This window comes from Polypterus senegalus, chromosome 6 (genome assembly GCF_016835505.1).
Source record: "Polypterus senegalus isolate Bchr_013 chromosome 6, ASM1683550v1, whole genome shotgun sequence".
Classification (NCBI taxonomy): Eukaryota; Metazoa; Chordata; class Cladistia; order Polypteriformes; family Polypteridae; genus Polypterus; species Polypterus senegalus.
Window position 1 is genome coordinate 182,420,601 of NC_053159.1, and position 16,691 is coordinate 182,437,291.

At 36.0% G+C, this 16,691-nt stretch overlaps 1 protein-coding gene across 3 annotated transcripts in view; it reads right to left on the bottom strand.

Annotated features, from left to right (window-relative positions):
• The window catches only part of lnpa (limb and neural patterns a), a 32,477-nt gene extending 16,638 nt beyond the window's left edge, over positions 1-15,839 (bottom strand). For all 3 annotated transcript variants that reach the window (XM_039757689.1, XM_039757690.1, XM_039757688.1), the window contains exons 1-5: positions 15,757-15,839; positions 13,072-13,139; positions 11,960-12,001; positions 8,020-8,207; positions 5,931-5,989 (exon numbers count right to left, since the gene is read on the bottom strand). In XM_039757689.1, coding sequence (XP_039613623.1) covers positions 5,931-5,989; positions 8,020-8,207; positions 11,960-12,001; positions 13,072-13,098 — 316 coding nt within the window. In that variant the 5' untranslated portion in view covers positions 13,099-13,139; positions 15,757-15,839. The remainder of the gene's footprint in view (positions 1-5,930; positions 5,990-8,019; positions 8,208-11,959; positions 12,002-13,071; positions 13,140-15,756) is intronic.
• Positions 15,840-16,691: the final 852 nt, after the last annotated feature.

Sequence of the window (16,691 nt, forward strand, 5' to 3'; positions counted from 1 at the left end):
TTTTTCTTTAAAAAACAGCAATCTGCCACAAATGCATCATTTCCAAATTGGGTTTACTACCACAAGGTTGAGAATGAAATTAAAAATAAATAAATAAATAGGGTTGGGGATATGGATTTAACACTTTCAAACAATGGCTGTCCTTTTATTTCCTGCCTGAATGCCTTACTGACCCATTAGCTTTGGGTCTTGACTGGATATATGAAGACTTATCAATTTAAGCGGAGACTTCTCTGCTATGACAATATCCCCTACAGTTGTAAACACTCACACTGTACAGACATAGCACGGACAGACATGATATGTCCAGACAGTCAAGCATTGGGAATTTGGCTGATTCACAGTTAGTGGTACCTTAAGATAAGAGTGCCCCAACGTACGAGTTTTGAGATACGAGCCATCACCAAGTCGATTTTTTGCCTTGAGTTACAAGCCAAAATTCGAAATACGAGCCATCAAAGAGCTTGTCGCCATACATTCTGGGGAACTGATGACAGAGGAGTTGACGGAACTACAGACGCAGCAACATACGGAGGTTCACTCTTAAAGTGAGATAAAGGAAGTGTTTGCAATGTAGAAAAAAAGTTTTGAACTTTAAAGAAAAGAAACGCCCTGAAAAAGTTGTAACTGATCACGCACCAGCGCTATTTAATGATAGTTGCCTAACTCATTTCAGAAACCTTCTAAAGGGGAGGACTAAACAAAGCTCCTTGGACAGGTTTCTATTGAAACGCCCCGAGAATGAAAGTGACGAAAGCGTGGTAAACAAAAAAAAACTAGTGAAAAATTAAATTAAGTAAAAAGTGAAGTGAAAGAAAAAAACATTACAATATGCTAATCGGCTTCGCCAACATCTGTTTATTTCTTTAGATTCTCTTTTATGTATTGGGTTTTTTGTTTGTATCCAATATTTGTTCATTATAAATACATTTTTCGTATGTTGAAAACATTTAAAAAAAAAAAAAAAAAAATTGGGGTGGTTTTTTGGGGGCTGGCGTGAATTAATCTCATTTCAATTAATTTCAATGGAGAAAATTGATTTGAGATACAAGCATTTTGACTTACGAGCCCGGTCACGGAACAAATTAAACTCGTATCTCAAGGTATCACTGTACACTAGGGGACTGCTGTTGACAGCAATGTTAGATCCACAACTGTGCATCACCTGCTTTCTGTAATCTAAACCTCTTTCTGAATCAGTATCAGTGCAAGATGTATTGATGTTCCAAGCACTGATTCTCATATCAGCAACTTCTGACAACTGCCATTTTAGTACATCATGAGAACTACTCCAGTACAAGAATATATTTTGATTTGAAAACAATGCTGGCAATGCTGCAGTACGCTTATAGAAAAATATTGCAGTTCACTTGCACTCATTCAGTGATGCAACTTGCTAAATTATGTGTGCGCACACAAAATAACGAACCTGTGTCCAAGCCCACTTTCACCTATAAGAGATGCTGGTGCTGTGCACACATCGTTTCACCACATATTTTGGCTATGTACAATGTCACTATAGATTCATGCCCTCAGTTGATGACAGAGGAGCTCAGTGAATCCATAACCAGTAGAAAAAAAATATTTACAGTACCATTTATCATATTAGCAGGATTAAGAAAATGGATGGGACTAGGATCCATATTTTTACTCAGTTACTTTAGAAATAACTAAAATCCACCAACTCTTCACAATTTAATGCAACATTTAAGAGTTCAAGCAGCACAGTTCTCTTTACAGTCCAAATAAGAGGTAGAAATCTGTTCCAACATCATTCACAAAAGTATTAATACATTTCATGTGATGGAGAAGGAATCTTGATATACTGTGTGCGCAAGACACTAGATAGAAGGGGAGTAAGGCCAGGTGGATTGGAGGTGGATTCAAATTATTATATGGGGTTGCGGATGGAAAGAGATATTCGGCCGGGTCTATCCTAAAAGGAACGTTATGTCAAGAGTATTTTGAAGGTAAAAAAAAACAAAACAAGTGTCGGACAGAGCAGGATACTGAAGGTGATGATGAAGGTGCATATGGCCTGCAAGTTGGGCGAGTGATGGATGAGAAAGGAGACTTCTGGTGCGAGTTGGATGAAGTGGTAGAGTGTACCCAAGGTAGAGACAGTGGCGATTGGAGTGGATTTCAATGGGCATGCGGGTGAACGAAATAGAGGGGATGAGGTGGAGTTGGATAGGTATGGTGCCAAGAAAAGATCAGACGATAATAAAATTTTCTGTAAAGAATGGATATGGCTGAGGTGAATATGTATTTTAAGAAGGAGGAACACAGGCTGATGTAAAAAAGTGGAAGATGCACACAGGTAGATTATATCCTATGGAGGAGGTTCAATCTGAAGGAGATTGGAAACTACAATGTGGTGGCAGGGGAAAGCGTGCTTAGGAAACAGAGGATGGTGTTCTGTAAGATGATGTTGGATATCAAGAAAAGGAGGAGAGTGAGGGCAGTGCCAAGTATCAAATGGTGGAAGTTGAAGAAGGAAGACTGTAAGGTGGAGTTCAGGGAGACGGTAAGACAGGCAATGGGTGGCAGTGAAGAGTGACCAAACAGCTGGGCAACTACAGCAGACGTGGAAAGGAGACAGTTAGAAAAATGCTTGGTGTGACATCTGGAGCGAAGAAGCGATAAAAAGAAACCTAGTGGGCAGTAAAGCAGAGTACAGTGGTGCCTTGGTTTGCGAGCATAATTCGTTTCAGAAACATGCTTGTAATCCAAAGCACTCTTATATCAAAGCGAATTTCCCCATAAGAAATAATGGAAACTCAGATTTGTTCTACAACCCAAAAATATTCATATAAAATATGAAGTAAAAATGCATAAAACAAATTAACCTGCACTTTACCTTTGAAAAGAATCATGTCTGGTGTGAGGTAGAGGAGAGAGAGAGAGAGAGAGAGAGAAGGAGGAGGAGGGAGGTTGGTTATTGTGTAGGACAACTTTCATTATAAGTAACGAAATCTCTGCTATCTGTAGGCTCAATGGAATCTTTCTTTTTTTGCGACTTTAATAAGGAATCTATCCAATGACAGTTGCTTTTGCTTGAAGAGTCACTACAGTTAGACACAAAATTAAAAAAATGCTTTACGTACTGTAAGCTTTCTAAACTCTTTTGGGATCCTCCTCCCCCCCAATGGGAAAACACGCAGAAGACTGTCCTGAAGCAATCACCGGATCCCAGAGCTGTAGCAGTTCGCCACAAATTTGAATCCGAAAAGATCGCGGTCATGCTAAAAGCGCCTGCCGTTGATGGGTGATGCAAGGAACATTATATATGCAAGGGCACAGTATTACTTGGCCATTAACCTTGCGTCAACCCTGCCTGATTGTGGTCTGTGTATAGGAGAGTGGTAGAATCCACTACAATAAATAACCGTGCTGTTCCTGTTTCGTGTTGGATAAAATCTGTTTTTGCTAAAGTACTGAGATTCAGCTTTGTGTTTTGGGGTGCAAGACAGGGACTCACACGTACAGCATACACGTGGTCACAATGATATAGTAAACAGTACACACTTGCACGGATGTTGACTATATGAGTGAGGCACGCCGACTGAGACCGAGCATGGAAGACAATTACCCACAATGAGAGAGAAGGACCATCAGCTCAGTTGTGATCACGTGACGCTCAGACAAAGCGTATATGTACTACTAATATTGCAAGACCTCGCTCGTTTATCAAGTTAAAATTTATTAAAAACTTTAGCTTGTCTTACAAAACACTCACAGACTAAGTTATTTGCAATCCAAGGTTTTACTGTATACAGAAGTGGGATAGTCAGAGAGATAAAGTAGACAGTAGTACAACAACATAAGGTGCAAGTCAAAGAGAGAGGTGGCAAAGGCTAAAGAAAGAGTGTATGATAAGTTGTATGACAGGTTAGACACTAAAGGAGGGAGACCAAGCTGGGAAAGATGTGCTACAAGTTAGGGTGATAAAGGATGAAGAAGGAAATGTACTCACTAGAGAGGAGAGCGTGTTAAGCAGATGGAAAGAGTACTTTGAGAGGCTGGTGAAGAGAGAGAGAGGGTTGGATGACGTGAAGATAGTGAATCAAGAAGTGCAAAGTATTAGCAAGGAGAAGTAAGGACATCTATGAAGAGGATGAAGAATGCGAAGGCTGTTGGTCCAGAAAGGGGAGATGGAAGTGGAGTTTTTACACCAGACTGTTTAACACAATCTTGGAAAGTGACAGGATGCCGGAGGTGTGAAGAAGTGTATTAATTTTTAACAATAAAATGGATGTGCAGAACTGTAGTAACTACAGAAGGATAAATTAATGAGCCACAGCATGAAGTTATAGGAAAGAGTAGTGGAATCTAGGTTAAGAAGGGAGGTGATGATTAACAAGCAGCAGTATGGTTTCATACTGGGAAAGAGCACCACAGATGCGATGTTCACTGTGAGGGTGTTGATTGAGAAGTATAGAAGGAGTTGCATTGCATAGAAAGGAGTTGTGGTATTGTATGAGGAAATCAGGAGTTACATACTTCTCTGCAAGAGTTGTACGGGATATGTATGAGGAAAGCGTGACGGGGCGAGGTCTGCAGTAGAAGTGATGCATTCAGGGTAGAGGTGGGATTACATCAGGGATCAGCTCTGAGTTATTTCTTATCTGCAATGGTGATGGACATGTTGACAGATGAGATCAGAAAGGTGTCCCCGTGGACTATGATGCCTGTGGGTGACATGGTGATCTGTAGCGAGAGTAGGGAGCAGGTCAAGGAGGGAAGATATGCTCTACAGTTGTAGACAAAAGTTGAGAATGACAAATATTAATTTTCACAAAGTTTGCTGCCTCACTTATTAGGCTGAGTGGTGGCTCTGTGGCTTGGGATCTGCACTGGCAATCAGAAGGTTGCCAGTTCAAATCCCGTAACATGCCAAAAGGGACTCTGCTTTGTTGGGCCCTTGAGCAAGGCCCTTAACCTGCAATTTCCGAGCGCTGAGTAGTGAGAAAAGCGCATATAAATGCAAAGACTATTATGGCAATTTGCATTTACTTTAGAATGTTATGTCCCTCTTTGCTATGAAAATGAACTTAATCCTAAAAAACCCAGTTCCATTGTTGTTGTGAAGGCGGCTTTAGGATGCCCAAGAAAGTCAAGCAAGCACCAGAACCGTCACCTAAAGCCAATTCAGCAGCGGGCACCACAAGTGCAGAGCTTGCTCAGGAATGGCAGCAGGCAGGTGTGAGGGTATCTGCAAGCACAGTGAGGCAAAGACTTTTGGAGGATGACCTGGTATTAAGAACGGCAGCAAAGAAGCTAAGGACCGACTGATATTCTGCAAAAGGTACAAGGATTGGGAATGCTGAGAACTGGGGTAAAGTCATTTTCTCTGATGAATCCCCTTTCAGATGGTTTGGGGCATCTGGATAAAAGATAGTCAGGAGGAGAAAAGGCAAGTGCTACCATCAATCCTGTGTTATGCTAATAGTAATGCATCCTGAGACCATTCATGTGTGGGGTTGCTTCTTAGGCAGAAATGTTAGTGAGCCCACTCCCTTGGCTAAGAACAAAGCCATGAATGAAGAATCGGACCAAAATATCCAATGAGAGCAACTTCTCCCAACCATTCAAGAACAATTTAGTGACGAACAATGCCTTTTCCTGCATGATGGAGCACCAGGCCATAAAGAAAAAGTGCACTTTTTGGTTATTCCGTGTTTAATGTGATCACAATGTACATGCAGGTTTTGTGTTTGGGAATGGAGTCATTGCATGCTTTGTAACATCTTAAAAAATATCAATATGCAAGATTTAAATTTTGTAAAGTTTCAGAATTATAAAACTGTAAAAACATATTAACTTAAACTTGGTTTTTGAAATAAATTAATTGTGCCAAGTCACCAAAACTACAGGTGTATGCTACAAATCATTTTACAAAAATAAAACTCAATAAAAGAAAATCTTACTGTTTCTCTCTGTCCTTTTGGAGAAAAGCCAGATCATCAGTTTTCTAAGAAACCATACTCTGTAAATAAATAAATTAAATAAATAGAAAAGCCAGACTTGGCCAATAAAATTGTTGCCTAAGCCTTTATTTTCATTACCTCAAACTATTAGGTTATAGGATGTAGCACAGGCTTATTACTTTGCACTATTTATGGCACATTGGGCAGTATGGAAACAAGGATGTGCTGGCATTTATTTTAGATACCAAACGAAAACCTCAAATATAATACATATTCAGTTCTGAGTTGCCGGTTCTTATCAAAACTGTTCTTGAATTACCTTTTTAAGAAAGGCAGTTGTACATACACTATAAATTATACTAGCAAAAGAACTGGTTTCATCCTGTACTTAAGCACTATACAAAACAAATGTAAAATTATTTTATCTATGTCACATATGAGTATTATTCTTGTCCATTACTACAAAAAACACACAATATTCAAGACATTTCATATAGGTTTAAGAAAGGATTATATAAACCATTAAGTACCATTTAAAAAAATACGGAAAAAGTACTTTCTTCCTGTAAAAGTACACATCAGATTTAAAACAACATTATAGTTTAATTTTAGAAAAAGGATAAGTTCAGTATTTTTCAAGCTGAACTTATTTCTTCACAAACATATTCAATTGCCACATGAAATTTTATTGTAAAGTTAAGCATTTTCTATAATTTAAAAAAACACCACACTCACATTTTATAAATAAAGGCTTTTGGAAAAAATGGCACATCACGTGAAAAATGAGTTACCAATACAGTACATCTACTATGAAGTGTTAAACATTTGAATTTAAGAAAACTTGCCTTTCATGTTCCTGATGTATATTTGGGATAGCAAAACTGAATCTGAAATAATAATTCTATCGCATATTCCTAGTACAATTTGCTCTGGATAGTTTTTTTTTTTTTTTGCTAGTGTAATAGCAGTAGCCTTTGTGGGATGAGTTCTCACATAAATAAGGAAGCAAATCAACATGATAGATACCTAGCACAAGGCAGAAAACGTTTACTGTGACTTGGCCTTTTGAGAGGAACCCACACCCTGCAGATTTTGTAAATTTTGAAGCTTTAATTTTCTGGTCATGTTCGGTGACCTATAGCCGCCATTACAAAACAAAGGCAGGCAAGATATTTATATAAAAAAAAAAAAGTACAGAAAAAGTGTAGCTTATGAACAATTCCACATGGCAAAGGCAAATATACTATGTTTGTGAAGAAATAATTTCAGCCTGAAAAAAAACACAGAACTTCTCCCTTTAAAGTAGCTTACAAATAAAACTTTTAAAAAACAAATTAAAAAAAAAAACAAAAAAAAAAACACAGTATATATGCAAATTCAACTTATTATAGTTTTGTTCAGTGTTAATATGATATTATAAGCACATAACGTCTACACCAGGAGTCCTCAATCACAGTCCTGGAGGGACGCAGAGGCTGCAGGTTTTTGTTCTAACCTGGTTGCTTAATTAGAAAGCAATTATTGCCAATAATTTAATTTTATGACTTATTAGTGCTTTAACTCTGCTATGTCAGGTCATTCTCATATCCTAGATTTTCTACCCCTAAGGATATCAAATGATCTGAAGACTAAAATAGATGAGTAATTCTCAGTCCTTCACTTTCCTTCTAAGTATTTGATTAAGCCCAATAGTGCATGATAACTACACAAAGGTGTAAATGGTAACAAGCTAAATGGAGAAATGCTGGTCTCTTTTGTCATTTGCATATTATTGCTAATTAGGAGCAATTAAACCCAGAATACTGCTGCTTAAGAATAAAATATGCAATAAGGGTTCAAAATCTTAACGAGCGAGACAACTAAAGCAACAGTGTTACTTGAGCAATAAGTGTTTCTTATTAAGCAACTGGGTTGGAGCAAAAACCTGCAGCCACCGTGGCCCTCTGGGACCGTGATTGAGGACCCCGGTTTACACTATTGAGTTTATAAAAACACATTCTCTAGTGGTTTACTCATACAATAGTGCCTAAAATAAATTGCTCAACTAAAACAGAGCACTGTTTATAGAAATTAAATTCAATCTACTTACAACACAGGAAATGCAAAAAAAGGCAGAGCCATGATTAGGCGTCCTGTCCACTGCTCAGGAAAATACCACAAATAAACTACTATGCAGGTGAGAAGGTAAAGGAGAGATGAATAAAGAAGTAGTCTTCCAACCCATAGCTTTAATAGTCTTTGGTTTTTTTCTCGAAATTCTTCAAGGTTGTGAATATCCTAAAGGACAAAAATATTCACAAAAGACATTGTTGTTTAAGTATGGTCAGAAATATTCGATCATCCGAGTCAAATACCTCAACTGCCAAAAACACCTTACCCTATATTCCTATTGATGCGATGTGGAATACACTAATACATTTTAGATGACCCCTACAGTGTCAGCACTTATTTAAGAAAAGTACTATAGGCAGTCATTCCTTGTGCAATGGATGAGGATCATTATGCAAGCACTGACTATGTCTTTTTAAAGAAAGAAAATGTATAGGAGAATTAATTATTCATCAGCTGCATTCTTTATTTTACAGGAAGGCAGAGGAGCATTCATTTTCAACACTTGTAGATCCAAAAGGTATTGTAGTAGACGGCTGCCTTTTTTAAAATAACCAAAAAAAAAAAAAACCCACACACATTTGATGCTGTTATCTGTGCCCTTGACTAACCATTTATACAGAAATGTTTAATTTAATCTCTTCTGCACTTCCCACCAGGGTGTCAAAAAATGAGGGGACATGGGGTTAGTGAAAATTCCCAAGTATACAAACATTTTTAAAGGTCTCGCTGATTAAAGTTTTCACTCATTTTATTATACATGAGTGATGGGAAAAGAGTAAGTTCTAAGGACTATTATAAAAATGTTTTGTATCTTCAATTCTCACACTTCACTCTGATTAGTGAGTTTGCAGAAACTGAATAAAGTTGAGTGCTTCTGTTCTAAAAATGGTTGTGGAAAAATCACTACTGAAATGCAGCGAGAAACACGTGTGCTTTAGCACTGCTCCAATTCAAAACACAAAGGGGTATTAAAATATTGACAAGTATTAGGAATGCTCTTTTCAAATCTTTACAGTAATTTAATTGCAGTACTCTTTAACGTGAGGTATTATGATAATTAAGCCAGCATGTGTCCTTTTATTGCAGCAAACTTCCTGTACTGTAAACACAGAACAGCAATTCAAAGCTTGTTTTACCAAAAAGCGAGACTCCTTTATGTTATAAGAGGTGGAGCTAAAAACTGAGAAAAAGGAATAGGAGAAGTCATCCTGTGAAATTAAAGGGCAAGAAAAGCTACTTTAATGAACTCAGAACTTTTTATTTTGTCCTTTATAATTAAAGACTGACACTGCTTGAGACTGGACAGCGAGCTTGTGTTAAGTGTAGCAACTTACATTTTTAACTGGAAATAAAGAATTTAAAATTGCTGCTAAGTAAATATGCTTGTTAGCTTAACAGCAAAATGTGTATTTTACTTAAATATATCCAGAAGGCACAATTGAGGCTTTTTAAAAGATTTGTACTGAGTTTATTATTTGTGCATGTCATACAGTTTATATTTTGGTAAGAAACAAGTATCACATAATTAAAATTAAATCAATATTTATAATTACACCTCAAGATTTACAAATGTCTAGCTCAGGGGTCCTCAATCCCGGTCCTGGAGAGCCGCAGTGGCTGCAGGTTTTTGCTCCAACCCAGTTGCTTAATAAAAAGCACTTATTGCTAAAGTAACACTTCTGCTTCACTTTAGTGATTTTGAGCCCTTATTGCTTAATTTTGTCTTAAACAGCTATTTTAATTGCTCCTTATTATCAATAACATGCAAATGCCAAAAGAGAGCACCATTTCTCCATTTAGCTTATTTACATTTACACCTGTGTGTATTTATCTGCACTATTGGGTTTAATTAAATACTTGGAAGAAAAATGGAGAAAAAAAGTGAAGGACTGAGAATTACTCGTCCATTTTAGCCTTCAAATCATTTGCATGATAGAAAGGGAAAGAAAATCTAGGATATGAGAATGACCTGACATAGCAGAGTTAATTTAATTTCATAGCTTGTTAGTGCTTTATTGGCAAGAATTGCTTTCTAATTAAGCAACAAGGTCAGAACAAAAACCTGCAGCCACTGCGGCTCTCCAGGACTGGGATTGAGGACCCCTGGTCTAGCTGATACACTGAAGAAAAAACACCTGTATAAATAAAGTAAATGTATATTTTAATAACAAAAAAGCCGTACTGCAATTAATTGTTAAAACCTATAAGTGCAGGTATATTTACATTTAGGAAGTGCTTAACTGCCAATATCAATTTATTGTGCAAGTATACCGATTTTTCTTGTACGAGAAACAGTGAAAACTACTTTAAATTAAGCTTTTCTTCAGATACATTACAGAATTACAGAAAAGAATTCAACAATATCACACATTGTAATCATGAATAGCATTTCTTTTATGCCACATGTATTATGGATAAACACTTTTGTACATATTTTAAATACATTTTTAGTATTTTTATGGTCACTGAACAGTAACACCTGTGGTCTATACTTTTAATATAGAACAAAAAGCTTCTATGCATTTGATTATGCAGAAACACTTAAAAAAAATTTTTTTTTTAAGGGATTAAAAAAAAATCCAACCTGTTGCAATCAAGCTCCAGCCTCACTGGGCCACAAGTTTTGGGCCTGCACCAAATTAACATCATTTTGGACTAAAACCTTTAAATGCTTTTCATACAGCCTTGGTGTCACAATCCCTCCTAATCCACTAACAGCTGTATTTGGTGTACTTTCAGATGCTTAAAGTGGAGAAGGACAAACAAACTGATTGTCTTTACTTCACAACTGGCACGTGGCTTGTCTTGCTCAACTGAAGAATCCTAACTCACCTCTGTTAATTCAGTGGTGATGATATAGATTATTTGAAATTGAAAATCAAATGCTCACTTAAAGGATCTGTATAAAACTTTTTCAAAACCTGACAGGATCTAATCAATAACATTTTAGAACAAGCATTTAAATTGATGAAGTGGATTCTCGCCTCTCTTTTTTATTCATTTATTTACATACTTTTGCTATTATTAAAGTTTTACTCTGCTGGCCTAGCTCTCTTTCTCATAGTTGGGGTTGATTTGTTTCAAACCTGGTTTTGTTAAACTTGACTTGCTTGTATGGAATGTTATTTGATTTTAATAAAATCAATAAACTTATATAAAAAAAAAAAAAAAAACCTGATCGGAACATACCTAATTATGGTGTGGGGGTCCCTACGCACCTAAACTAAAAATACAAAATAAAGTGAGGCAATATTTACATAAATGCTTTAATGATCTTCTAAATTTTGTAGGCAGCAAGCAATACAGAATGCCCAAATTAAAAAAAAATAATAAATTCAATTGCCACAAGGTGAAACACCCAAGTAATTACAACACAAACTTTGCCTAACTTATAACTTAATAAAACATGACAAAACTTGTAAAAGAAACTTCAAACCATTTTAATCACCATTCTAAGGCATAAGTAACAGCTTTGTTTAAAAAGAAAAGCCTAGTACAAGTGGAAAAAAGCTTAGAAGTCTAAATATGATTTAAGACATTTTAGAGAAACTTACTAAAATACAAACAAGCTTAGTTTTCTTTCATTTAATGTTTGGTCATAAATATAATACAGTAGATGTTCGATTAACTGTCTTTTACAGATGACACATGTCACTGTCACTCCAACTATCCAATTTCTTGTGTACTTGAACATACACCATGACATTAAACTGCTGGCAGTGCACAAAAGCATATGCAATACCAAGAAAGATTTGCTGGCTGGGGACAAATTTCACTTAGATGCTTTCCCGTCCCATTTTCAAAAGCCAAGAAAAGCATATCCCACAGTTTCAACTGCACACAGATAAGGCAATGGACATGGCACAAATGCAAGTCCGTGGAAAGACAGAAAAATTAAAGTAGAAAAAAAAATGTACCTTGTCAATGCCTTCTAAAACATCCACAGTAGAAGGTTTACTCTAATGAGAGAAAAAAAAAAAAAATATATATATGGAAGAGTACCAAGCTTTAACAACTCATAGTACTGCATGCATTAATCATTTAAAAAAAATTTTAATGCTCTAGGATATTTCCAGTTATTAATACCTCAAATAAAACAGAATACGCTGTTTCAACAATTTTGCAACAAGCAGTTATAGGTTGTCTGCATAGGATTAAAATATGCAATAATGACTTAACACTTTACACAACAAACTGCTTAATTCTAAACTAAAAGAAATCACAGAATTGTAGACTAATCTTTCAATTAAAAAATTAATGGATTGTCAAGGTCAAAACACCATTATTCCTCAGACTAATTTTAGCACATCTTTGGTTATAGTAACTAAAGCATTCAAGGACTGTAGTTTCCTTCTATAAATAGCAAACAGTAAAGTCAAGATGGAAACATAAGCTCTGTGAAAAAAACATTTGGTACACAAACCATATCGGCAACAGCTCAGGCAACATTCTGTGACTTTTTAGGATGTGAAGATTATGAGGTGTATAATTAGGTCCAATTTCAATGTAAATACCCAAATCAAAAAGGGAACTCACAAAATCATCATAAGGAGAAAAGAGAACACAAACTTTCTTGGCAGAAACTATGCTTTCCAAAGAACAAACACAGCTGTGTACTTGAGGAATATACTTCAGAGGAGAATAAACAAATGTATTACTGTCCTAAAAGCTAGCTTAAAAAAAAAAAAAAGGAGGTTATCTGATGTGTAAAACTTTATTTCTTGCAAACAAGAAATACAATAATTGACCTCATCCTTTAACGAGAAATCAGGATCCATACATCAGATGTCAAACTATTTGATAATTTTTTCTTTACAGCGAGCATACTATAGAAAAATTAAGTACCAGGATACAACCTATTAAAACTTTGCAAAGATTAATGAGATTAACAATCAGCTATATTTGTTTATGAACTAATATACTTGAGTAATTTTTCCCAATAAAATCAGATGCACATTTGATTACAACTGATTCTTACCAAGCAACACGTACAAGGGAAATAAATGCAAAAAGCTGATCTTATACTCACTCTCCACTTTGAAAGAGTAGCCCCCATTTTGGCTTTATTTCCTTTTTTGTCTTTATTTTTTAAACGACCTACAAAAAAAAGAGCATCAATTATTAAAAAGGTCTAATAAATTGTACCCGTAATTGTGACACAGTAGTAAACAGTTGAAATTCCTTGCTCTCTGACAAATGACAGAAATAGTGTTTAGTAGTTTCCTCAGACTTTGTACACACAGTATGGTTCTGTTATTTTTCTTCCTTTGTTGAGTTTCCTCAGTATGCATGCTCTCCCTCTGTTCTGACCTTAAAGGAATATGCCATCCAAAATGTTATGTTAATTATGTCATGTACTTTGTAGTGGTGCCCAATACAAATTCTGAATCTGAAGTTTTTTTTTATGGACTGCACAGAAAAAAAATAAAAGCCAACAGTGATCAATTGTGTACAGCGTGAAACAACTTTGAAAACTTCCATTTAAAAAAGAAAATCCTCCATGGAATTCGTCACATACTGTAATTGGCATGTCAGTTATCCAATCATATGCTTAAAATGTGCAAGACATACTGCCGTTTTCAAAAAATACTTGCATTATTTATGCTGGGTAAGCAGGGCATTTACTCAGATTGGAGTTGGCCACAAATATCTAAAAACATGATCATATTGCCGATTTATAAACTAGTTACTAGGACATGAGTGAGGTGAACCTACAACATATCTGTCAATATTATATATCTCCATCTCCCTAAACCACATAACCCACTTATCTAATACATGGATGCCAAAAAAAAAAGGATGGATAACCCATGATCAGTTAGTGGGTAACCAACTCAGGACTGGGCAATACACTTTCCCCCCCAAGTTGAGTTTAGAGTAGTTAAATAACCTAAAACACATCTATGGGACAGAGAAAAACTGAGTTCCCAGAGAAAGATCCTTTAAATCCTGCATGTGCACTGTAGGCCCTGGATTCAAAATCCAGTACTTTGTAAATGTGAGACAACTGTGCTAACATTTAGAAAAGAAAAATATAAATAAAAGCATCATAAAGTATACAAATATGAATCATAATGAACATATTTCAACTCGCACTAAAATGAAGACTTTTTTCAACACTGATTCTGGGCAGAAGGGATATAAACACACAAGACGTGGGTCATGTTTGAAACAACCTCACATAATCTGCTGCATTTAAGGAAAAAAAATTAACCAAGATTTTTGTACTTTAGATAAATTAAGTGAACTTAAAATAATCATGTTTGTGATATTACATAGCTTTTTCTAGTTACTTTGATATAATTCTCTCAGATGTCAAATTAACGACGTTTAAACAAAAAACGCTGTATTATTTTCTTTTAACAGAGACGTAATCAGCCTCTGGGACTGTCATACTCACTCAGCTCTTTCAAGTTAATCTTACTCAAAATTAACATTGTTTTCGTACTCAAAACATGGGATTGCCTACTTCACAATACACATTTGAATTAAGTTAACTAAAAGTATACAATATATTTGCATAAAGATCGACCCATTTAGCTGCACAGTGTCAAAGAGACTCCCCTACACTTGTACAGGAAGAAAGTTAAAGACATCTAGCAAACTGATTTTTCTGAAAGTTGTGGAAAGCTGACTCAGAATGCAGATTTCTTTGACACACTGGCAAGTTTGTTGTCCACACTACTCTTTGATTGCTATATAATTGTTAAGATCACACAAAAAGTAAAAGAGTCTTGCATATTCTTAACTGTTTGTATTTTAAAATGGCTGCATAAATGTTAATTATACCAAATGTACCTGTATGTCTTTAAAATAATCAACAGATTGCACTGGAGACTAAACATATGGATTATTTTTTAAATTGTTAATTTCATAAAGTCATTATATTTAGTAAACAGAACATAGTATAATTTATGTGAAAAAACTTGACCTAAAGTAAATCCAATTATTTTTTGAGTGAAGTTAGATGGAAGACGGAGGGGCGTGGCAAAGAAAGCAAATAATAAAATTTCTTTCTAGGCAATGTTCGGTTTCCGCTTTTGAAAACTGCATAAAACAACACACAAACGCACACACACACACACACACACACACAAATGCAAATATTTACTACCACAACTGGAACAGCCCCCGGCATGATATTTAGCATACTTGTACGTAACCAGGAACTTTATGTTGGGCTTTAAACACTTGTCGCCCGGACTATCAAAACACATGCAAATAAACGCCAATTGTGATCAGGATGCAGAACACATTTACTTCAAATTTGGTTTTAAGTGACAATACAAATTATGATGCCCTTATAAAACAAACCTCAAAAAAATAACATGGTCGGCTGAACGATTAACGGACACACTAGCAAAAAGCTGTTGTCTCAGTCGCCTCAGATTATAACAGAACCATTAAATCAAGGCCCAAAGAAAATATATATATATCACGACCTAAAAAAAATAATTCACCTTATACAAACGGAATATCTACAACAAAGCTGCATTTGTTATAATAACTACAGCACACACCCGCTATTCCTCCAGTTCACCCAACTAAACGCTTCATTCAAAAGCAGTAAGTGGGCCTACTCAATTCTCAAAGCTTTTCTAAAATTGCATTCACTTTCACAGTTGTGGCTTCTTTTTAGCAAGCTTTGCTGCAAATTGTTTAAACCTGTAGCATTTTAAACATAATGCAAACACATCTTCGCACTGAATTTTACCTGCACTGCTCACAACAGCGTCTTGTTTCCCTCTCTCGGGCGCTGACTTATCTGATTGCTATGACGTGGAATGTCAGCCTCCCAGCAGCCTGTGCGCGCCTGCGCGCACTTTCAAAAAGGAGGGGCCGAGCATGACGGAGTTTTCTAACAGATTGGTGGGAGACTCGAGGCGTTTAAAAAAAAAAAAGAAGAAAAAAAAAATAAGGGTGGGCGGATCTGCATTCCGTGTACTCGTCTACCACAGTGTCGAAATCTTTTTGTTACATGACCTGCTTCGAATTAAGTAAAAAAATAAATAGCGGAGGCTGCAAAAATGACCATCTTCACTCAGGTAATTTAAGTAAGATGGACTTGGGACGCCAAGGTGGCAAGTTCAGATTCCGACCTCAACTTCAGATCATTCAGAAAGTAAATGGCCTATGCGTCCACGTTGCAGTGATTTTGAAAATTGTGTGATCTAACGAAGTGACACACAGTCATGTGAAAAAGTAAGTAAAACCCATGAAAATTGCTGACTTTTTTAGCAGTTTAACACATACGTTAACGGGCAAATAGATATTCATACAAACAAAGCTCACAGATTAAGTAACAGTTTTTCTTTTCAATTATTTATTCAACAAAATAACAGTAGCTGTAATGGTCTAACTGGGGAAAATGTGAAGTCCACACTTGGTCTCAGGTGCTGGCATTGACCCACCCCGTCCCCAACAGCACCTCATTTAGGCGTTTGGCATAACTGCCCACCAGTCACTAATATTGACTTGGTGAAATTTTCTCCATGCAAAAATTATTCAGTTGCAAGATAGTTTGTGGGTTTTCTTCTATGTACCTTAATTCTAAAAAAATAGACTGACATGTTTCTCAAGAATGATGTTTTATCTTGGTTTTGCTGCATTCCCATCACTTAACTTAAATACACAACAGAATGTCTAAAA